General features: G+C 38.0%; 1 protein-coding gene across 3 annotated transcripts in view; it reads right to left on the reverse strand.

Moving 5' to 3' along the window:
• Positions 1–25,714, reverse strand: part of LOC103618744 (cadherin-6) — a 104,005-nt gene that overhangs the window by 24,692 nt on the left and 53,599 nt on the right. For all 3 annotated transcript variants that reach the window (XM_017738731.1, XM_017738732.1, XM_008637178.2), the window contains exons 3-5: positions 4,384–4,678; positions 2,835–2,954; positions 705–872 (exon numbers count right to left, since the gene is read on the reverse strand). In XM_017738731.1, coding sequence (XP_017594220.1) covers positions 705–872; positions 2,835–2,954; positions 4,384–4,678 — 583 coding nt within the window. The remainder of the gene's footprint in view (positions 1–704; positions 873–2,834; positions 2,955–4,383; positions 4,679–25,714) is intronic.

Consider the following 25,714-nt stretch of genomic DNA (forward strand, 5'->3'; position numbering starts at 1 on the left):
GGAAAGAGAAGAGGATGAAAGCTGAATCACTTTGAATCCCTTAAGGCAATGAATGGTCATTAGTAGGAATTACTTTCTAAGAGAGCTTGCTCAATTGATTCCCATAAGTATCACACGTGTATCTACCGAATTATTTGAGACAGGGGAAGTAAATAGGCAGAAATACCTGATATATTTATGTATGTGCTTTTCTTTCTGTATGCAAAGAATATAGGAAAATTCATTGAAGCAAATGCTTTCTGGTTACAAATACTCATTTCTACTGAATTTGCTCTTGGGGTATTTTTGCATACTTAAATACATTTATTTCAAAACTTAAATATATTCGATTACAACAGATACCTTAAACTGCAATCAATCACAAAGTCTGAAAGAAATAATAGCAAACAAGAAATACAGATCACGGTGATCAGAGTTACTTAACAGGTAGGAAAAACGGAAGCTGTTTCTGCACATTAATTCACCTCTCAAGACTGTCAACTGCAAATGGAGTAAAAATATTAAATATTTGTTTCCCAGTTACAGCAATTAACCTTGGCATGATGCTATTACTTAGTTATGTGCTCTCTTTTGCTTTCCTAAAGGAAGTTTGATACTCAATAAATTCACAATGGAAAAACAACACCTAAGGTGAACAAAAAACAAAACAAGAACCATTTTTTGTCCATTTTAGTGTTACAACATGGAATGTAAATATTCCATACTCTGGGGGAAGCGAGGTGGATTGTCGTTTACGTCAGTCAATGTGATGTTCACGGTGGTGGTTCCTGATAATCCGCCCATCTGGCCTCCCATGTCTTTAGCCTGGATGACCACTTGGTATTGCTCCCTATTTTCACGGTCCATGTTCAGTAAAGCAGTTTTAATAATGCCTGTAAATATGAAAATTGAAGAGTGGGGAGTTCACAGGTAGTGACTTTGATGGAAATTCTTATTAAAAGAACGAAACAATCTCTGTGTAGTAAGTAAACTTTGTCCAGTACAAATATTTACTGTTATGAGATGGTTCATTAAATTACAGACTTGTCATGCCACATCTCAGGCTACTGCCTATGTGACAGACACAGTATTAGTGGTACCCACAGAAAGATGTTCTAGTTATTTGTGAGCTGTGTTATTTTACATCACTATTTACCCTCTTTCAGCTCCATGCTAAAATTTCTTATTGAACTGGAAAAAAGCTGTTTGTTCATTATTTTGACAGATGTGGTAAAAAAAAAGAAGAGCTAACTTCAGCAAGACACCATTAAAGAGTGCAACAACATTAAATGGAAGAAGCAAAATTAATTAAGAACACTATGAGCATCCAAACATGCCTGAGTATATATATTTCTATTTATACATCGATTGAAACGATTTGCCAGTCACTTCCTTCTTCAAAGGCACAAGTATCAGTTATAAAGCCAACTCCTATTGAAATTCAATCATTCAGATTTACCATGAAGCAAAATGCTTGCCTTCTCACTGGGTCTCTTAAGGTGAGAACTGACTCCTTTGTAGGCAAAAGGGGTGAAATTCAAGTACGGAAATCCATGACAAAATTCACAGTGGCTTTGAAAGGGACATGTTTCACTCTAGGAGTTCTGCAATTGATTTCCATGGCAGGAAGATCAAGACTGTGGTTTACTTAGCTTCCCGTGCCCCATAAAAACCTCTCGATAGAAGTTTATTAGTGGTGAACTCCCAGCTACTTTATCCTTATTGTAAGTCTGGAAGAGCACATACTGTACTGTCAAAGTCAGAAAAAGTGCATCAGTGCAAAAATCCTGGCTTGTGTTATCCAATACCTTGTGCTTGAAGGGAAGCTCCCTTTGAACTTGGCTCTCTCCCTTTTCAGAACTGTGCACACCCTTTCAGCTCAGGTTTCAGTTTGAGACATACAGTCTCTCTTTCCTTCTCCCTGCCTGAGCTTCTAAGATTTATGTAAGAAACAATCCTAAACCTGATTGCCTGGGATAATCTATTTCTTTCCTGTAAGCATGCTGAGGAGAACCAATTTCCCAAGCTTCCAGCGACCTAACACAGTGGATGTTTCCACTGAAGGAGTTTCTTGAGATTATTTGTTTCTTTTTGGAAAACTTAGTCAGAAAGCTTGGGAAGAGACTACCTATATTCTCAGGTAGTCAATGGTACACCAGATTCAATCAGACAGAATATGTATGTTGTACATGCACAGGTTCCAAAGCTGTCTGTTAGTCAGACCATTAAAAATTCGAGTCACTGTGTGTAATTTAAACATCTTCCAAAAACAGAACTCAGAACTTTGGGATTCTATTTGTGATCTTCTAGTTTAGCGCAACAGTCAATTTTACCTCTTCCATCATTACTCTTAATTAAGATTTCTTTCATAAAATTAGCATTAAAGTGATATGTTGCAGATGTACAGAAATTATGATTACTTTAAACAAGTTTTGAAGAAGCAGACGGAGAAAAAAACCTCACCTGAACAAACCCTTAGTCTTAATTTAGCCATTATCAAGATCTATGAGGATTAAGCACTTTTTTCCACACCCACCTGTTGCTCTCTTTCATCTAAAAGCCAACCTATTTGGTTTAATTTAAGCATCCACTGCAGTGTCCGTACCCACTGCTTGTTAAAAATGATTGAAAACTGATTCACATCCAGTACTAATTGTATTTATTAGACTTTGCTGGTAAGATTAAAATATTGTAGTTGTCATGTTTACAGATGCATCACTCTATTAAATTTGTCAGATTTTGCACTGAGTAAGATGTAATCTCTTCAAAGTTTTTACTAATATATCCTAGCTTGGCTTAGCATGTCATTTTGAATTACAGATATTGTCAGAGAATGACAGATAAGGTCCCCTGACCTGTCTCAGATTCAACGGAGAAATATGGTTGTCCCTGGAGAATGCTGTAGACAACTTTAGCACTGTTGCCATAAGTAGGGTCATCGGCATCAGTTGCAGTGACTTGCACAACAAAGGTACCTGCAATGAAATATTAAAAAAAAATAAAAATTATTAGGTTTTTTCACGGCCAAGGCAGTTTATGATGTAGAGAAAAAAATAATTCATGTTCAAGTTAGACTTGTGGCAGGAAGTTAGAAATATCTTATTTTGTAGAATTTTCTCTGTTCATGAAGGACATAAACTCAAAATGATACCTGTCTTATTCTCAACTCATTCAAACACACAGTTATTGATATGTGGATCCTTCATCGTGTTTCTCATGAAGGAAACAGAAAAGCACCCTTCTCCAGATATTGAAAGCATTCGGAATCTGAATCTAGGTCTAGAATATACTTTTGCAAATTTACTCATGCTCGTAATGTATTTGACAGAGGAATGTAAATACAGTTTTTCATGTGTCTTCTAGAGAAAGAAATGGTGTTGAATCCTAGGCAAAGTGTTAAGAAACAAAAAGTTAGCTTAGATTTTGGCATTTAAAACCATTTGTGAATACGGTGTTCACATATTAAAATGTGAATACTAGGTTCTCACTTCACCAGATGAGTTTTCATCCACATGACAAGTCCCATGAATGAGGGGAGAGAGTATGCCCCGAAGTCTTTATTTTCATATTGCTTGAGCTTTATTTTAATCTCATTCTTGATCATGATTAATTAATGCTTCTCTCCCTGGACATTATTTCAAATTAGAAATGTGCTTCTTGGAATTCAACCATCCATTGCTCTCTGACAAAGAAATCAAAATCATCTCCCTAAGAATCAAAGAATCAAAACCTGTCAACTTCTCAGGAAAAGATCCCATCTTAAAATAATTTTCCAAGGAAGTTCTTTTTCTTGTCTTAATTGATTTTTACAGCTCAATATATTTTAAATCAATAGAAATATTTCAGTGGACTTCAAGGGACTCTGGAGCTCTTTTTTTTTTTTGAATGGAAAGAACAACAAAGGTTATAGGAAGTTAATGGCATATCTGAGAACCAGTGGGTGACAGAAATGTGTACAACCCCTTCTCTACCTACCCTTTTCCATTTTGTTTACTTTCCTGAACTAAAGAAGGGTTGCTGAACAGATCTAGAAGTGGCATTGACACAGGTGACCATGGAATACCGTATTACTACACTGCTACTAAACCGTATTAACAATGTGTATTAAACTCTGGGGTTGTGTAAAGGAGCTCGACTCACTTTCATTGACGTTAAACCAGACAGTATCAACATGTATTTTTTGTGCTAAAACAGAGGGAGCATACCCAGCTGCCACCTCTTATTCCAGCAAATCGTTGCCACTATTTTCCTGGATTTTTATGTTTTTTAAATGTCTGAGGTGCTATTACTCCAGACTCAAACAGCAGATGTCTCTCTTCAACACTTGTAAACTCTGGGCTCTTCAATAACTCCACAGAAAGACGCCAGACCAGACACTGAAATCAGTTATTAGTTAGCACCTACCAACATCTGACATTTCGGGAATGCTGGCATTGTAAACGTCCTTTGTAAACATTGGCTCATTGTCATTGATATCATGGATCTTAATGATGAACTCAGATTCTGGTTCCACTGGTCTTCCAGTCCTTCTGTTTATAGCCTGGGCACGGAGTATGTATACAGGCTTTTCTTCCCTGTCTAGTCTCTTTGTGGCCTGGATGTCACCAGTGTTTTCATTGATAATGAAGAGGTCTCCTGCTCCATCTCCAGAAAGGATGTATTTAAGTGATCCATCTCCTTTATCCTGGTCTGAATGCAGCTGGTGGTGAAATGGGAATTAAAAAAAAAAAAAAAAAAAGAAAGGAAAATAAATAAATAAATATTTGGGACACAATTCTAGATACTTTAACTGATATCATGATATATGCTTTCCTATCAGTAATACTCAGCCAGAAGGCTGTACACTGCTTTTGGGAAATGAGTTGATACTATAGTAGAAGCAGTGAGTAGATAGAGTTGTGTCTTGATGTCAGAACTGAAATGGTCTGCAATATTGTAAGAAATTGCCTGAGGATAACCACAAAGTGAAGCTGCAGACCAATTTCCCAAGCTAAATATACATCAATCAAATCCAAATGCTAGTGGCTTAGGTGGAATACTAGGAATATTATATAGGGCAATGATATTGTACAGTGGAAAACCAGTGGATTTGGGAACTGAAGTAAGCAAAGAATTAAAAAGTGGCCAGTCAAGCTATTTCTTGAGTTTAAATTCCGGGTGCTTGGCTCTTATGCCCCATGGACATTATGTAATATATCACATAGTGTACAATAAAGTAATCTATCAAACACATATACAAACAGCAGATAAATACATGCATTCACAGATCTGGCAAACTAAGGGCAGAGGCAGGCAGGTATAATAGACCATTACAGCACTGGAAGTGATCAGTTGCCTTATCCAAAGGGGCATGGACAAAGCTGAAACATGGTGGGGGAAAGGGAAAGAAGAGAATGATGGCAATTAGCATACAAAGCATGAGCTGCCCAAACCATCATCTTTTATTTCCCCAGATGATTTCCACATCTCTTGAAATGCTGTTGAGTGGCACAAAACATGTAACTGACTAAATCATACCCCTATGGGCATTCCTTCGATAAAGCCTTATTTATTCCCCCGGCCTTAAAATGCAGGCTACTCAACTACAATTTATTTTATTGTTACAGAAAATAAAAATTTAACAAAATGAAACATTAAAATGGCTTCCAAAGAGCATAGGTACTGAAACTAATGGAGAAAAAAAACCTGTTAGGCAGCAGATTCCTGGAAATAATTTCTTTCATAGAGAAAACATGTTTATGAGTCAGAAGAGCTGGACTTTCTCAACCAGCTCTTTGCTTCTCTTTTCCTCAATAAAAGTTAGAAAAAAAAACCCCTGGTTGAGCGTGTTGCAAAGCACTTAGCATTGCTGGATAGCATGCAGAGGACAGAAAGATTTGTAGATTTAAAAATCTTGGCATAGACTCCAGCAGTGCCTGGCTATGCCCCTACCATGCTGGAAGGGCAGCCTCCAGCATGACCATATGGTCAATGTTTTGGGATTCCTCCAACTTTCTGCTCAGATCAGAAATCCACAGACAACACACTTGGTGGCACAGAGCTCCACTGTGTGTGCATATGCCAATGATCCCTAGAGAAAGCATTCTCCATGCAAAAACTCTGCCTTTAAGGGTAAAACTCTCTGTCACCACACATTCCAAGACTGTCCAATAATGCAAAATATTGTAACTTTGGCATGGTTAATCATTAGCAGACATGCTGAAGCGCTCTTCTTAATTTTCTCCTTCAGGGAGAAAATGGGTATTCTGTGTAATTTTGCACAGAGCCCTTTCTCTTGATAATAAGAATAGCAATAACTAGGTTCTGTGCAGAATTTTTCATAAACAGATTTCACATCCCTTCACAAAACCAGTCAATACCATTTGCTCTGTTTTTGGATAACAAAGTTTCCCAGAAGGCTAGTCTTGAAATTTGGAATAGAGTTCAGGTCTCTTGAGTCCTATTCAGTTAGCCAATTTCCTTGGCCGGGGGGCCTAGAGGAATTACATTATTTACTAGACATAGCTTCAGACTCTAAAAAACATCTATCAGACCAGCTTGTTCAGAAGTCAGACTAGAAGTCTACTGCAGGATGCAATTTCAATAGGTTGTTTGAATAGAACTTTCCTTAAAGGCAACCTGCAACAGAAAAGGCATGAAAATAATTTTATTTTAAAACTGTGTATTTTTATGATTGTTTCACATCAAAAATTCAATTTCTGTCTGCCTTGAAAGCCTGTTTGTCTGTATCAGAATGGCACAAAAACAGCCCTCAGTAACAGACTATTATTAATTCATATGAGTCATGGAATAGTGTGCTGTTTTGAGACTTGGTAAAGGCTGAACTCTCAAAGCTCATTTTTGTCACCATTTTAATTAAACTTGGTTTCAACGAACAAAGCAGCAAAAAAAGGTCAAGATAGAAAAGGTGTTGGAACCACTGGGAATAGTTTTCCATAATATTCTTTAACTAGCCTAGACTACTTAAAGAACTAAAAATGGAAACTTCGTATTTTCATGTCAATTGTTTATTAAATTTCCACTTCTCCTCCAAAATTAACCCACCTGTGTAAGACCCACTGTGATTCTGGATACCAAGACAAAGTATATCTCAGTGTCATCAACACTGAGAATGAGATGATCCTCATCCAAGGTTCAATCTTTAGACCGCCATCTAAATCACTAACTTTTGAAAAAAAAAGCTCCTTCTGACATAAACCTTTCCAACTTGGGTATCTTTAGTTTTACAGCTTTCCTACAAACTAAGTGCTCAGTTAGCCAGCCTGTACGTGGATAATTTACTGTGATAACTTGACCTGGGGGAGGTCATGTCCTACATGTGTGTCACAGAGAGTTAAGGTTGGCTGAATGCTTGTTCTTCAAACCAACAATGAACTTACTGCGTATCATCACGTGTGGCCTCATGAACCTGGTTCACAAAGGGTCTCTAAAAGTATGACTGAAATTTATTTGATTACAGTAAAGGAGGATAGTTGTCACCATAAAGTACTTGTGGGACAGACCTGTATCACCTGCTTAATTCCTGGGACAATGACTATATTACCAAAATAGTTTGGATTTTTTTCCCTTCTATTCAGAAAAAAAAAAAAAGCCAAGCAGATCTCTAGAAACATTTCTCAAAGATAATAAATATGCAACATTCCTTTGTGAGGAAAATATAAAAAAAAAAAAAAGAAGAAAGATTTATTATTTTAGATTACTTTATCTGTCCTTGACTCTTTCTTTGGTAGAAAAGTTCTACCCAGGTAAAGACAATCTTCTCTTTTACTTTTTCTTAAGTATCAGTTTATCTTGGAAGTAATATTTTCTTTGTGTGACCTGTATGAAGAGGGAAATTGCTACTGTTACCAGGTTAAAAAAAAAAAAATTCAAATAAAATTAAAGGAAAAAAAATAGTGCAAATTGAGTCTTGATGAAAGGCCTGGAGGTGAGATGTAGTTAAAAATACAGTTGATGGGTTTTGTATATAAAACTTAGCACCACTGTGAGGCTATGAGGATGAAATGAATGGTAATAACAACCCCATTTTCCTTTTAAGTTGAAGTTATTTTTCACTACCCAGACACCTCATTGCAAAGAAAGTTTGCTGTAATGAAGTATGTGCATAAATTATACTGCAGATGCTTTTAGCAGGACTGTTGCTAGCCAACACAAGATATTATAGCTTCACTCTGTTTACTCACCCATATTGCAAAAGAGTGTCCATTATGCTCTGCATGAAGTTAGTCAAATAAAAGGGCCATGGCACATAGTCACAGGATAGAATAAAATGTTTGGGAGACAGCACTCACATAATCTGGGCTGTATCATATTACCATTCCTCAAGGCAAAGTTACTTCAGCCAATATTTTAAAGACTCCACTTTAAGACAAAATTTTTACTTCCGTGGGAACTAAGTGTTACTGAAGGGTGCTCATTTCAACTGGTGGCTGAACTGAGCAATACCCAAAAGGTAAGCAAAATGGTGAAGAGCAATAAAAAGTAAATGCATCAGCAATTGCACTGTATTAATATTATAATAAATTGATTCATTCAGAATCTAATCTGGACAATCTTGAAACACTGTCCATCAATCACTGGCTAAGGCTGAGGATAAATGACAAATTAAAGATTTTACTATGCCCTAGGCACACTTTTACTCATTTTGCTTTAATACCACTGTAAAGTGAACCATCTGGTTTGCTTTTAATGACTTACAGTCAGAGAAAACTCTCCAGCCCCTATCTTTCTCCTGTTCCTCCCAAATGTCCTGGCCCAAACCATTCAAATACATATGCCTGGACATGGGGAAGGTTTCATTCCTCCTGAAGGAAGAGGTGTTTTAAGAGCCCTCAGGACTACAGCAATAGCTCCTTTTATCAGACATTCTGCTTGTTGTCATATACATACTAACTTTAAAGTAAGAGCTGGTCGTTCTTTGGTTTGGGGTTTTTTTTTCTCAAAATTAGCCACAATCCAGAGTAGCCTTGTTCTCCACAGTATCTCTGGCAGACCCTTCCAGAATATCCAAGGGAAGATGGACTGTCTTCAGCACGACATCAAGAAAAAGGGACATGAAATATCTGCTCAAAGTACTTTTACATGAACATTTTATTTTTTTTTATTTTTTTCTGGACTGAATATATTGACAGCATTTATGTTCATCTCCAACAGGTAGCATTGCTTCATTTTAAAGTAATACTCCAGGAAAACTTTACCAGGATTTAAAAAATTAAGTTGGACCCATTCTACACACTCAGGAATTCCTTCAGCAAAGCACGTGGGAAGAATTTAAGGGCATCTTCCAAGTGCTATTGCAACAGGACTATAAACTGCTGTGGTGCAGGGAATAGCATCTCCCCAGGTGGGCGATGGCAAGGCCTGGCAGCCATGGCCTGTCCCACCACCCCAGACAGGAGCAGGGCAGCCACAGGAGACCAGGACAGCCCCAGTACTGGGTACTGGGCACCTCCTGTGATGCCTGGGCAGGGCTGTGGGGAGCTGGAGACTGCTCCTGCTGTGGTGTTTCTGGGGCAGGGCCATGGGGCTGACTTGGGGTCCTGGGCTCTGGGCAGAGGGACAGGGACAGTCAGGGCTGGGCCCTGAATTTTGGGCCCTTTTCTCAACATGCTAAATTCACCTTGATATGAAACTTTATGAAACGTCAGGACCAAAACGGAATAATTGAAGTGAGACCCCATATGTTTTAATAGGTTAAGACTAACCACTAACTTTCTTGTGTGTTTAAATGGAATACACCAGAGAGAAGCGGCTTCCTAGTACGGATATTTGTAACAAGGTTCTACTGAAAATGTACTTCTACTGCTGTGGTAATTAAATTCCAAAAAACTGAAATTGCAGGCCATGGCTATTCTCCAGAGTTAAATAACACCCCTCCTCTACCTCATTCTGCAACGCTGATTTAAACAGCATAGTTAATCTCATTCATGAAGTGGCTTTAGGTTATGAAAGACAGCTGTAAATTGCAGTTTAGCTCCCACTAATGTCATATTGCTGGTTACGATACCTGGCAATTCAGTGGGTAAAATGGTTTTCTATTCACCCTACAGACCAAGTTCCCTTTCCTTTTGTGAATATAACATGCTTGTCACTGAATTTCAGAGCAGTTACTGAATCTCTGCAAAGATCAAAGTCAACTGACCTTGGGATGTACACACTGAACCATCAACCCACAGTTATCCACAAATAAACTGCCTGTTGCATCTTATTATTTGTTTCTATTTTTACGAGGGACTTGATATTCTGGAGTTGGTGTGGTCACATTTTTGTTTCCTAACACATTAATGGAGATCAACTATTAAAATAGTAAGCAAGCAGTTGGTAGGTGGCTAACATAGAGAATCATGTTTTTACTCCTGTGAGTATTCATAGCACATGATTTTGCTCCAAATTTAATATATCCGAACACCAAAATACTGTCTAATAATGAACAAATTCAACTACATGTATTGTGTGAGGTTTCACAGCACAATACCAAAGCATTCAGAAAAAACAAAGCATGCAAAAAGAGACTGCTAATACTGTAATAGTAAGAGTAATAACAACCTTACACTCTTCCTTGGCTCTCCTGGGGCTCTTTACCCCTATAGCATCAACAAAACCCCTTAATTACTATAATAACCAACTCCTTTAGTATCCTCAAATAATCAGCACCAAACCTTTTTGCTCTACTTGGTGACTCTGTGTTAAGAGGAAAATGTCACTGGCTTTGTGCATTAGGTAATATTTATATGTATTTTGCTGAAGTTTAGGTATAGACTTCTTTCCAATGCACAATCCGCCCCCCCCCCCAAACACTACATATGGATTCCATATACCTCCATATACACAAAATATATCATGGGCAAACACATACACAAATAATTTATTTCAAGACATAAAAGATCCTTTCTTCCAAAAGATATTTCAGAAGGTCCATGAAGAGATCCAGCATCACCAGAAATGACAGATTTCCTGTGGATGTGTGAGCCATGGTGGTTTTGGTCTCCTTTAAGCTAAGCTCTGGATCCTTCCCTACAGAAACACCACATACCCCCCCTATCCAATTTAGCCCTAAGCCAAAGCCTCCTGTCTCCCTCATATCACTCACCTCACTGCATGGTGCTGGCTACTTCCTGTTCTGGCCCTTGTCTTTAAATTCTCTCCTCTAGAAACTGCAAAATGGTACTATTCATGTTCCCTACATGCTTCCTGGAGAAGAACCATCATGGACCATAGTTGGTGGTGGTTTATGTGTGTATCTATGGAACAGCCAGCTGACCAGACAGTCAAGGCAAAAAGTAGGTTTATTTGCCTGATGTAGCTACTGTTCTTCAAACTGTACATGAGATTAATGATTTTGACACATTTATTCCTCTATAAAATTAACTGAAATAAGTTAATGGCTTTAGAACTATTTAGAGGAGGCCAGTGGACAGAGATAGAGGCTAGACTGCTGAAGCTGATGATCAGATAGCTAGATGCTTAAAAGTAGTTTGGAAGACAATGGGAGAAAGATGCTACAGTGATTCCAAATCTTGGTGCTTACAGAAACTAGAAGAGATGATTCCTTTCCACTCTTATATAAAGAAATTTGAAGATTTTAGTAAGATTTATACTCTGTAGCCTCAAAAATCAAGAAACAGACTTTGAAGAAAGATTCACACTGCCACTTTCAAAGAAAGTAAACCAATTAAAAATATTTGACAAGATTAAAAAGAAATGTGAACAGACCCAGTGCTATCTGATCACGGCACCATGGTTCCTGATGTACAGCTGTCAGGAGTAATGCTTTTACACAGGGGCTGTATTTAAACTGTTACCATAGGTACCTAAAGTAGATTATCACTCTTTTGTATCTCCTCACTAACCTGAGATCTGCTATCCTAAACAATCAGCAGTCTTCATTTTTAATTACTTTCTTGACCTTACAGATGTCACAGTTTACAGAGTAATTGAATTGGCTAACTACAGTAAGTGATTAGTTTAGTATGGTAAGTACAGTTCCTGTACTATAGTTAATACAGTAAACCTGAATATGGTTCAGTGTGACTGATTCCTGAGTGCTTGAGGTTTTTAATGTAGTTTTATCTTGCTTGGCTCTCACCATGCCTAGCAAAGAAAGAGGTGCAACAGGTACACAGTTCCAGTTTGAAGAAAGTGCTGCTATAGAGATCAGAAAAGATCTTGTTTGCCGAACTAGATGTGCTGTTTTTGTGCCAGCATTATTTTTCTGTTTTAAGAGCTTCCTCCCACATACATATATTCTTCCTCATCCTGCATTTATAGATAACAATTCCATATGCTCTCTTTTTTTTGCTAGACTCCCAGCCTATATACAGCCTTTGCTTGCAAAATAGGCACCTCTGAGTCCTCAGCTGGAAACCTGGAAACATCAGTATCTTGTTTTCAAGTCAAGTGGATTCCAAAAAGAGCCAGTGAAGAAAAGGCCAGATAAGAAGGGCTGATGCTCCTAGCTGGTTTTCTGTAAATGCTGCATTTCAATTGGCCTTCTGTCTGTAACAACACACATAGATCCTGGAACAATCTGCGTTAGATTGTACAAAGATTTGCTATTTTCATTGCAGTATCAAACTAGTTCTTCCTGACTAAAACACTCAGGATTTTTCTCTTTCTCCTGCTCCTTCTCTTTCCATTTTATGACCATGCATTGTCTATTAGATCTTTTTCTTAATAACTCTTATTTCATGAATATTGCCTTTTTTTCCTGTTTTTATTCCTTCCATTTTAAATAGCTCTCTTTTACTACTCTCATAATTTGAGTAAATATTATGAGAAAAATATTATATAATAAAGGATAAGACTGAAATCAAGAATCATAGAATTACTGAATATGTTGAGTTGGAACGGATTTACCAGGATCGAGTAGTCGAACTCCTGATTGAAAATATTAAATTTATAAAAATTAATGCAATATAGCACTGAAGAATTACTGAGATTATAGGAGGTTCCTGCATTTTAGGGTGTTGGTTTCTTTGGAGTTACTGAAATATATACTATGTCTATTTGATTGTGCTTACTTTTTTGATCCATAAGAGTTAGTATAGCAAACCCAAGAATACCTCAAAACCTGGCTCACTCTGCTGTGGAATCCTATTAATATAATAATACATAGCAGGCTGTGATTTTATAGAAAGAACATATCTGCAAGACACCTTGTTTACAAAATGCGTATCAGCCCTGGTTCCATGCAAACAGGCAGATTAGCAGAAAAACTCAGTAAATATTGAAATATTACTAATAAAAAACAGTACAGGATATGGGAATTCCATACTTGAACTATTAAAACATAAGTTAAATGCTTTATTAAGATAACCACCTCAGTGCATAACATGCAAAGGGTAAAACAACAATATTCTGTATGGGTACCCTTTAACCGAAGTATTGGCTTTAAAAAAAAAAAAAAGAAAGAAGAAAGCAGCCATGAGATGGAAGAACAAAAAAAAAAAAGCTAAAATTGCACCCACTACAAACAGCGAAAAAAGCTGTAAGTGTTCAGTAACAGCAGTATCATCTGCAAAACATATTGTCCTGATATTAAGAATTACAGGAGAAATTAAAAAAAATATCACGGCGATGTTGTCTTTCTGTTTCTTGAGAGTATCAAAATGTCAGTGAACTTTCACGTTCATTCTCAAAAGCAGCAGTGCCAGTCTGTTCCCTATAAATGAATGACACTAAGTGAGGCGAAAATTGGTTTTGTGGAGATGAACACATTCAGAAAATGAACAGAACAAAAACCACTAAGCATATTTCAAGATTCAGAAGCAACCAGGTACTCGAAAGGCAAACTAAGTATAAAAGACAGAGGCATTTGATTTCAAAACAAATAGAACACAAAAAAGTCACTACCATAAGAATATAGGCTGTTGGAGTAAAAAAAATAAAAAGGATAAGAGATATAAAGGGCAAAGGAGTAAGAATTGGTCACTGGACCAGAGACAAGATGTAACGTGTTCTTTCACTTTGGAACCTCAGGCTCACACCCTTCAGGCCGGCTGGAAGTCTCTTTCTTTGAGGGCCATATGTGAGCCCACATGGCCTGAGATAGACAGGGACTACAGTTTGGCTGATGTTGGAATCCTTGGTTTAAGGAACAGGCTGCCCAAAGTGTGGTTGGGAACCTGTTGTTCTCTTTTAAATGCATGGAACTAAGAATAAACATCCATACTCTGGTGACTCACACCTTTATTACATACCCTTCAAAATCACAAATGGGTTTTCTAACCTGAAGTGCAAACATGCAGCCACAGCTAATCAGCTTTGCAAAAAATCAGTTGGAATATGTCAATCTGTTCCACATTGTCTGGGGCGTCTCAAGTCTTCTTCCTCTAGGGCTCCCCAGCTGCTTCTGCTCTTCATTGTGATTAAACAGGGATACTGGCACAAGAGCTTTTGTCCTGTGCTGCAGTACATCAAACTAGCAAGGTACCTCATTCTGATGGCCCTTCTCTCTAGGGGCAACTGATTATCAGATCTTAATGAGCATCTGGCAAAGCTACAAACCATGTAAAGGTACCTCCATGTTCTCCTGAGCTGAGTGCTACTTAGCATTTCTGTGGTAATGCAGTTTTATTTGTTCCTCTTCCTCTTATCTCTAAGCCAAATTATAGCAGGAATTTACAAAGTTTGCCTTTACAAAGACAAATAGGTCTTTAATTTGTAAGGAACAAGAGACCGTGGTGTCAAGTCTGATCCCTATACATATGGGCCCTTGAGTTTCATGTCCTTTTATCAAACTTCTTGCTATTCTTTGAACTACTGTATAATACTAAGAAAGAAGCAGTCTTCCTTTCAGACTCTAAGGAATTCAAAACAATTCTGAGTAATAACTGACCTCTCACTTAAAAAAAAAAAAAAAAAATCCATGGGTTGTATATATGAATTTTCCCAGTTTTACTTAGAGCAGTTGGGCTTCAGTATGCCTTTGAAAGATCAAAGAGCTCTCTTCAGCTGAACAGTAGTGTTGGTAACAATAGATCATCATACAGACTTCTGCAATTACCCTCACAAAAGCGTGGAGATCTTGTTCTTCTCTCAAGGAAGGCCAAGGCAGTCTAAAATCCGTTTTATGCTTTTGGTCCATCTATTTAATCACCTGGATTTCTTTGTCAAAGCAAGCATTATTTATTTTTGCTAGTGTTTTCCAACTGTGGAGTAGCAAAAGGACCTGATAGACATGAGGATTTGCTTCAGTTTACACATTAGCATTCACTTACTAAAAAGTAGAAATGACTTAGCCAACTCTAGACTTGTCACAACCTAGCTCAGGTACTAGGAGACCTCTCTTGAATAGCTGAGCAGAAGTTTAGAATAGATTTAAAAACTATTTTATCTAGTGTATACAATTCAGTGATCAGGAATGAAAATTCAAGCCTCTGAATGCTTGAAAGAGCTATACGAGGCGTATTAGGAGACAGATATTGCCACCACTGCCAATCTACCACCCTAACTGAGCAGTCAGTCATTGGCATCAACAGTCAGACTTAAAGACTAAATGGGAAACTTAGTCTGAGACATCACTGATGATTTTCTTGGTATATATAAAAAAAATACAAACAAGGTTCACTCAGTGAAGTACCTTTAAGAGTATTTCTTCGACAAAAACACGAGCTATGTAAGGGAAAGACAGGCATGTAACCACAAACACACTGTCAGGTTTTAATACTGTTTTTGTCACAGTCCTCCTGCCTACTCTTAGACAGATCACCATTTGATGCTTCTACATTCTCCCTGAAGTAAAATGTTAACAATGTCCAGTTCTGTATGCAATGATTATAACATGATTTGAGAACCTTGGGTGTAATTTGTTCTGTGTTAGTTCATGGAAAGACTGTGCATCATTTAACTGGCATCAAGATTAGCAATACTGTGGCTTTGCCACAGCTTGCTGTATTTAGATTGTGGGGGGATGGCCTATCCTTAATCCAATGGTAGAAAATCTAATTGTTCTCAGGTTTTTGTTATTATGCCCCAGATGAAGGTTACTGTCACCAAAGGTTTGAATGGGCAAGCAGGGGAGTTTCTGCATTCCAAGGTTGGCTATATTAGCTAAAGTAGCATTTTGAGGTATCTTAAAAATTCCCTGGAAAGTAGTATGTGTGCTTTCATATGTGAGGTTAAAGAAAATTAAGTGCCTGACTTGTAATGACATTCAATGGGAATACATGGAGTTCATGAAGGGATGCATGCCTAAACCCCATTTTTCAATTAGAACCTACAATTGAATTGCCTACAATTCAAGAGCACCAACTTTCTTTACAGCTTTTTTCCAAGTCAGAGGAAGTGAATTCCAACAGCCTAATATCCTTCCACTGACTATAATGGGACCTCTGTCCTGTACTGCATTAGTCAATTTAAAAAGGGAATAATATAGTAGAAAATGGCAGCAGGTATTCTCCTGAGATTAGGAGAAAATATTTTTTTTTTAAAAGAGTACATTCAGCAAACATGCACGGCAATAATAATTTTAGTATATTTGCCTTATTCTTTAAATTATGTGATGTGTAGATTTAGTGAAATCAGTCTGTATTGTATGTCCAGCTTCATTTATCTTTGATTTCTCTGGGAAGTCACCCAGGGACAGTTGATTACTCTTTATCACTGGTCAGAATTACCTATTTAATCACTGACAAGATGTTTTCTTTGGAATCATGAACTTTTAAAAATGCTTCATAATTAAACTGTAAGCAAATACAGCATCTTAATCAAGGTATATGAGCACATACATTTCTAATTCCAAGAAAACCTCTATTCTCCTGTGGGGGTAGGAGGAATCTATCTGAAAGATGAACTACAAAACAAAACAAAACAAAACCTTGGCCTTATATCCAGAAATGTTTTTACTGGGATATAGTTGAATAAAACATCAGGCTTCTTTGGCAAGTAACAGCTTCTGACTACTCCCTGATGGATGCACTTGAAAGCAAATGCTCATCCTTTGCTTACTGACAAAGGTGACCCTTTGATATTCTGAGTGCTTGATGCTGACAATCAAACCCTGAAATGTGTGTATGAATTTTATATGCTATATAAAAGTGTGTGTGTCAGGGAGGAAGAAGGGGGATGAAGAAGGGAGGATAAAGACAAACGCTAAAACAAATGAGAACCCACATTCAGATTTAAATGAAGACTTAACAAAAAGGAAACTAATTCATATCCACAGGTTTAATTGAGTCTTTAATCTGTTTTCATGCCCCTGTCATTTAGTTCTATACATCAGAAGCTGGGAAAAGGAAAAATATTTCCATTCTCTCATGTTCCCCAACTTTGTTTCTAAACAGAAGTTTGTGTTATATAACCAGATAATCAAGGATATGTGAGACAGTAGATGCAATATAAAAGGTCATACATTTATCTCTCAACAGGACCCTCTTGAGGAAGACTCTTCAACTAGAAAAATGTTCATGGGAAACTTCAGCCAAGTCTGGCATTGAGAAGATACTTCTTCCAAATAAGTACTTCTCAAAGTGCAATTAGTGAAGCTGTAAATGGACAGCTCACATGACCTGAATGTTGCAGCAGAATGATGCAGACCCTTACAAAAGCCAGGTCAGGAAGGCAAGGAGGTGGATTAGCAAATAAACAGCACATGTAGGTGGAGCTTTGCTTTGGAACAGGTGACAAATCAGTTGAGATCTTGAGGATAAGAGGACAAACCAACAGAAGACATCACATTAGGTATCTGCCACAGACTGTCTGCTCAAAGAGATGAAGCAGATGCACCCTACTTTAGGGAGGAAACCCTGTGATCGCAGGTCATAGTACTCTTGGGGGACTTTAATCATTCTTATGTTTGCTGGAAGGGCAATATGTCTGTGTGCAAGCAGTCCAGGTTTCTGCAGAATGTCCTGAGACAACTTCTTCACCCAGGTGATTGATGAGTTGACCAGTGGGTGTATTATGCTGGACCCATTTGTCATGAATAAAGGAGAACTGCTCAGGGATATGGAACAGCACTTTGCCCAGAGGCCCCAAAGAGCCTTGAGTCAGACAGAAAATTCTGGTAGAGTGAAGCACTATCCACAGTAGACAAAAACTAATAAATCAGAAGCCTTTTAAGTAAATTTGAAACAGTTCTGTAAGCAAAAATCAGATGCATCTAAGGACGGTGACAGTAATAAAATATTTCTTTCTATAATGTCTGAAAAGCCACAGTCTTTGGGGAAAGTACTTAAATTCTGAAAATAGGGGAAGTCACACCAATTCAGGTTCAAGATCCAGCATAGCCTATCTAGGAATGTGTATTAATTTTGACTGGAGAACCTGGAATTCTTTTGATGAGAATACTTGTGTCTATGCTCTCCCAATTATATAGTATCTATTATTCATGAAAGAAAAGAATTCTCTCTGAAGCACATGTAATTGGTGTGATACTATCAGCCTAAAAATTCTAAAGGAAATTGTTCAGAAAATATTTCCATACATAAAATAACAGATATTTATAAGGTGAATGGCGTAGATCCTGACAGGATCTGCCTGGAAGTAGCATGAGGCTCAAGCTCACATGAGTCTACAATTACCACGAATATACATGCAAGAGTTTTCTTCCACAGGCATTAACTCTTTGCCGGCAACCCCCTGGCAGTTGTTATTCCCAAGATGTGGGAATTATGCTATTCCCATAGTCAGTAATTTTAGCAATTGTAAGAAGCATTAACTGTGCTTTAAGCGACTGACCTGAAATGTGTAAAACTACATGAAGTGGAAAGGAACTACGAATGGGTGCTCTGACACCTCAGTTTGCATGCCCTTTAAATCCTCTGCCAGTGCCCCGATCAGCTTGACTGCAAGGGCTGCTAGGTACAAGGAAGTATGTCATAGAGCCAAAAGTACAGCTGTGTTGTTTGGTTCTGTCTTTTGGGGGGAACTTGACCTTTCATTAATGATAAGATGATGCCAAACACAAAAGGTATGCAAATGACTTGACTGAACTTGATGTCGCCTTCCAACATGAAGATATAGAACGAGCAGAGATGACAAATATGCTGAAGATGACTGAATGATCATTATGTGAGCCTGAGCAACACATTAAAACCTTCTTTGTTCCAGCAGACATCGAATGTGAAACACCACTTGATGTTTCACAAAGAGACAAAGTATGAAATAATGCCAAAGGGACAATATTCCTATACAGAGAGGCCACTTCAGCTGAGCTCTCCAGGAGCCCTGTCCTGTACCACATAGCATAAGAAAGCTGGGGATAGAGGGACTTTATCAAATGATACGACTCCAAAATAAACAACTCTGTAAAGAAAACAGTTGGAATTATAGTTCTAACATAAACATTTGCTAACGTTTCCCCCTTCTCCATTAATGTAAGTTTTTTACATCTAGCAGCTCACTCAGTATTTTATTTCTTTACAACCTTTGTTTTGCTGTTTTGGGGTGGGTTTTTTTTAATGAAATTAGAAGACAAAAGAGAAAGGACTGATATTTTTTCCTTTTCTTTTCCTTCTAGAGGGCAATTCTTTCCTTCATCTGCCACCTCAGACTTTCATGATAACTACAAGCTTCACTGCATCCTGAAGTACTTGCAAGTGCATGTTGAGGTTTCTTTCACCCCATTAATGGTGAAAGCAAGCCACAGTCTGCATTAGCGCATATGGATCGACAGTAGGCATTCACATCACAACACATTTTCAGTTTGTGTTTTGAAATGTTACACTGACTGGCCACAGCTCTCAACCCACTGCTGCCCCACTGTGAACCGATGCTCACCAGTGAGGGAAATGGCAGCAAAAGAAAAGGGAGGCACAGACAATATGTTGAATTTAATAAAGAGATTTCTCTAAGCTTTATGGTTTACTATATTTGGTAAGCCAACTGTGAACAACAAATGGTGAAGTAACAACGGCTGTCTTAAGCTTGAAAGAGGCATTTTATTTTTTAGCTATCGCTAGCCTTCAAAATTTACATTCATGATGTTGGAGCTTCATAGTGAGAATGCTACTGTGTTACAAAAACAAATAAGAAAATAGTAATTGCAGCTCCAGAGAACAGCGATCTAAATACTCCATAATAAAGCATGAACTTCACATGTAGTCTCTCTCTAGAGAGGAAGATTAATATGTTCAGCTGTTTTTCTATAGCTAGAAGTCTAGGGACACACAATTCAGGACTATATGCAGACTGCTAACAAGAGTAGAACAGGATAATCTGTGGAAAGATGTGATCCAAAATGTAAGCACTAGTATGAGTGGGTAATTAGCATGAGGAAAATAAAATCGTTTTGTTTGGGACACAAAAGTGAAAAATAAGAATTAACAGAACTATTGCCTTGAGGGTCCCAGGATTTGCTTGCTTTGTAGGTGGAATGGGAAGTAGGAGAGGAGGTTATGTATCGTTACACGGTAAGTACCATCATGTGCCATCATGTAGGAAATGGGGTTTGTTTGAAACAGATGGTTGCAAGGCTCTTATGTTGTGTAATATATTTGGATGCAAGGATGATGCCAAGTAGATTCACAATTATGATGATCGTAAACATTAACCATGCTGTATTTCCTGCCTTTTCATTTTCTGAATAACATCCTTGCCCATCCCACCCATTGTTCATTATCTCCTTTCTTAGCCCCCATATGATGGTTTAAAACCTGCAAGCTGTTTCTGGATTGTCACCCTGGGCCTCTAACCTCTCAACTGTCCCTCATTACGGAGTTATCTCTATTCCGCAGAGACCGGCAGTACAGAGAACTTCTATCAGCACCAGTAAATCTTTCGAAGAGGAATATAAGACAAGTGTGTGTATGTGTGTGCAATTCAATATAGAAATGAAGGGCACTTGGGAAAGTCAAGTGGTGGAACATAAAATATGACTGATGGATGAGGAATAATGGAAGCGCAGATGTGCCACAGCATTTGTTCTACTTTTTAAGAGAATGACAAGTACTCAGTCTATTGACGTGTGAGGCAGGTGACCTAATTATATAAATTGGGGAGGCGGGGAAGGGGCTAGGAACTCTTGATTTTTTTTTTGTTTTCAATCTCTGTTTTGAAATTTCTGACTTTATTTAGCTGTGCAGAAGGACACTTAACCTCCCTGTACATAAGTTTTGTCACATGTAAAAGGCTGGTCTTAATGCTTACAGTTCTTCTGGATGCAGAATGCAAAATGTAGACCCTGAGAGAGGCTATTCTGATCATCAAAAATGAATGGAAAATTGCTTTGAGATACTCTATGAATAAACAGAACATACAAGGGTAACTTTTAACTTTAGGCTTTGCAAAAATGCCGAATAGTCACTGTACTTGGAACAGGAAACTGAAGGCATTAGGCATATATCATAGTGCAAGTTACAAGGCAAGGAAAAATACTGAGCAAGTGTCTGCCAGTAAAGCTGCATAAAGGATGTTAAAAGTGCAGATGGGGGAGTCATTTTAGTTTGACTTTTCACATTTTTTTTTGGGAAAGAAAAATTTTAAAGGTAAGTGCAGAACACTAGTGCACTAAAAGCTGAAAGGGAAGATTTCTCTTGCTAGTTATCATGCCATACAATTAAGATACGATACCTTTTAAGCATTGGAGTAATGTTACTCACTACCTCCTAAAATGCTGAAAAGGCATGGACTGTATTACACGACAGTAATTTTCTTTGTTTAAATAGCCCCTCGTGTGTGCTCACAGCCAGATAATTTTGCCTCAGTACATTGCTTAGTCCCCCTACTTGCAATGACTTGGAGGGATTCTGCCTTTTGTTTTATTTGCTTCTGCTGAAATACACTGCTGTGCTTGCCTTCAGAATAGTTGTAGCCAGAAGTAAAATCAGACAAAAGAAAGAAAACACTGCTGAAACTATACTGTGGTAACATTTAGTTCATCCCCTCCTCAAAGCACGGTCAACAGTACCTTAAACCATTCCTTGACAGAGGGAAATTTATCTTTCCAAGTGGTTCTTTCAACACCAAACAAAAAGATTCTGGTTTTGCCTACAGTAACACAGTATCCTTTTTGCTTTGCCAAGCCACATACCAGCAGGAGTTTGACTTTATCTTCCTTGAAAAATGGAATTGTCAGCAGAGGCTGATTGTTTATGATGGGTTGTACAGGTAGTAACATCAGATAGCTCCCAGGCGAGCATACTGCTTGAACTATATGAACATCAATAAGACGCAGCAAAAATGAAAAGTATGTCTGGAAGTTTCCTTTTAGTGCCAGACAGACAGAGTGTTACAAACCATTCCACAGTTGTGCCTGTTGTTACCAGGAAAGCAAGTTGGTCCTTTCCATTGCAGACTGCCAGAAGCTGTTCCTGGGTTAATGAGTACGATTTAAGACTTGTTCAGATCTTTCTTTAGTCCTAAAGAAAATGGAATCCTATCCCTTTATGTAACAATGATTCTAGGTTTGTGCTCTAAACTCAGTGATGGATGCCAGTACATGGATTTTACATAGCCAGTGGGACAGTCATGTCAAAGCTGTCAAGTGTATACAAATAGTAACTATAGCTGTGAGTATAATCTTGGAACAGGGCAGAATTTTTCATTTTTTTTTTACTCCTTGAATATCTGAAAATATCTAGAAAACACAGTGTATTTTTTTATATGCAGCTGCACTACTACTTCATTGTTTACCTGTGATTTAAAGATGTATTCACCTCAGCCCTTTAAAATTGCACTAAGCAGTCACTGGTACAACTAGATCTCATTTAAAACCTAACCCAGATGTTGCAAACTTTGGCTAGGTAGTAGTGCTAGACACTTCTCTACTTTGATGCTCATGTAATTCCTGTATTTTATTTTTGGATTGAGTCCCTGCCAAGTGCTATAATTTCTGAACCAGAAGAAAAGATATCTTCAGGTTAAAATGTCACTATGTCCATCAGTCACACTTCAATGCATAGCTATAGTTCACAAGTTATTCAGCAGTGCAACGAATAATTCCGGTCTAGAACTTTTCTTCAAGTTCCTTATTAATGGGTCTGAGACTAGTGACTGGAGGCATGAATTCCAACTCTTTTAAAAAGACTTTATTTCACAAATATACAGGAATGAAATTGAGGAATACAAGGATGGATAATAAAGCGATCGATCTGGTGTCAGCAAACATAAACTTCTATTTGTAACACTGTGAGTGTCTCCCTGGCAGCTGCACATCCTTGTCCAGTGAGACACAGTTGCATGTTTGGGCTGACAATGAAGTGTGCAGCATACAAAACTGGGGAGCACTTTTTAATAGCTGACAGTACCCATGGCTACCAAAAAAAAGTTTCGTATGTGCTTGGACAACTAACTCTTAAAGGACAGAAAGCTCTGGGTTCAACGAATAAAGAGCATACAGGGTATGGAGAACGACAGTGCCCTGGTCTGTGACTCAGATGATGCTGCAGCATTGTCTTCAGTACTGCCTTGAGCTCTGTTTTCAGAGAGATTGTCTTTCTGTTTTATTATCTCAAACCTGAATCCATTCCCTTTCACTGTTTTTTCCCTACTCTCTAAAACTACTATGATGCAAATATGTTTTTTGTACTATAAACAGTTACAGAATTTTACAACTGTAATTTGGGTAGCTCATAGAAATAGCACTGTTTTTTAGAATCTTTCACAACGGACTTCTTAAATCTCATATTTTGATGTAGATATTTGGATTAAACAGATGCTAAAAAAATGAAAAGAAAAAAGCGAAACTAGCATGAGTAAAAGATTTTTTTTTGTAGCTTATATAGAATCTTTTTATTTTTAATAGTTATGATGTTAATGCTCACTAGCTTTAACCACTGAACACAAAAAACCCCAGAAGATTCATGTCTGCCTGTTTATACAGTAAGGAATAAGCACAATTCCGCTTTATATACATATATTGCTGTTGTTTTAAAAGATTTTGTGTTCACATTTCTTTTTTTATATTCCTAGCATTTTTAAGTCCATATTTAAGGTTAACATTTAGTCCTCTGAGGAAAAAAAAAAAAAAAAAAAGCTTGATAAAAATGATCATTATCCTCATTTGCCCACATCAATCAAGTTTAATTGCTCAGTTAAATTGCCTGGTTACCTCAATTTGGAGACATTTAGATGTTTCTATCATTTCCCCTCACACCAATCTTCAACTTTAGTAATAAAAGGCTGCTCTTCCATGCCTCTTGGCTAATTGTTCAGTTACAAGAGTGTGAGCAGTTCTGGCATTTGAAAGATGTGTGAAAGGCCACTTGTGAACGGCTTAGGAACACAGAATCAATGACATTTATACATTATGTGTTCTTTCTGTGCTTTACAACAGAAAGTGTAATAAAGTACAAATAGGCGGAACAACAACTTTTAAAAATAACCTACATTTTTTTCTCTCTCTCGACTCCTGTTGAAACTGTCTTGGTTTTCTGGTCCAACTAGACCATTTTTTAACTGTGTCTCAGCAAACTTATCCTGCAGGAATATTCACTTCCCCATCACTCCCTCTGAAGTCAATAGCTTGTACTCTAATTCTGCAGTGGAAAGAATGTGGGGCTGAGCAGGTTTAATGTCAAAATTCCCAGTGAAAATGAGAGACTGTAGGACTCATCTCAGGACCACAAACTATCTTTGAACTAAAAGATCCCCAATACCCTGGCCACCCTCGGCAGACTGTGAAACACAAGAGTGTGTGGGTGTGTGGAGGACTGTTGTCTTTCAATTTGTTGCCTTTTTGTTTTCCTTGACTCCATGTTTCATACCTGTTGGTTTTTTTCCTTCACTGTCTCATCTTCTGTTTTTGTTTTTGCTCTCTTTAGGGAAACTTTCTCCCAGCTCTTATCCTCTACTCCCATTTAGTATCATTTCCCCCTCCTTTCCATCTTGATTCCTCTTTGTAAAGCTTCCATTCCTTCCACCTCTGTCTTTCTAGTTCTTTTCTCTTACTCTTTTCTGTTTTGTTTTTTTTTCTTACCCTCTTACCTTCCTTCTCTAATTCTCCTCTCTGAGGACTCTCTGCCTTTGGCCTTTTCCTGTAGATTGGGCTCAGTGGTTCCTTTCATGAATGCTGATTATCCTGGCTGGAGTTCTATGAGTATTACACCAGCTCTGAGTAGCTCTTCATTTGAATCATGCCTTGCAGCCATTTAGCAGGAAAGGAGTGTCACATCCAACTTTGACTGACAGCTGACTGGCAGGAAAGAAAAGCAGCCACCATCTCTCATGGGAATGCTCAGAAGCTTGCAGAGGGAGATAAAATGTCAAACCACTGTGATCTGCAACCTTTGCTAAAAGGCTTGAGAGATCAAACTAGGATCAGACACAACCCCATTTTAGTTTGGAAAACTTAAGCTGTATTGTTTCTGCTTTGAATGTCATCATCAATAGCACAATTTCTGTGTTCTGCAAGACATATTCCTACAGACTATGCCACCTTGGGCAGTATAGACTCTCTTTAGGCTCTTAACACAGATGCATTAGCTCTACAGCTCACATAATGGTTGTTACCTACATGGGGGTCTGCTGCTCAGGGAGGCGGATGTTGTTCTCAGAGTTAAGCTGTGACTTTTCTTTTTTAAACTTTTTTTGAACCCTTTCCCAACTGTCAGCATGCTTTGAGATTAGAAGTCTTCAGCTGCCTGGTGCCTCTTAGTATATATGCAGAGTGTGCTTCAACCAGGCTTTGTAGGAGCATGGCTGGTGGTGTGAAAGTCACGTCACGCAGTCCTCAGTGGCACCACGAAACCTCCTCAGAAAATGGCTGCATCATTGTTGTGTGCAGTGGGGAATAAAAATGGAAATAATTGCCTTTTGCTGGGTAGAGACCATCCTAACCAAAAATTCAGGTACTGTG

This window comes from Corvus brachyrhynchos, unplaced genomic scaffold (genome assembly GCF_000691975.1).
Source record: "Corvus brachyrhynchos isolate BGI_N302 unplaced genomic scaffold, ASM69197v1 scaffold23, whole genome shotgun sequence".
Classification (NCBI taxonomy): Eukaryota; Metazoa; Chordata; class Aves; order Passeriformes; family Corvidae; genus Corvus; species Corvus brachyrhynchos.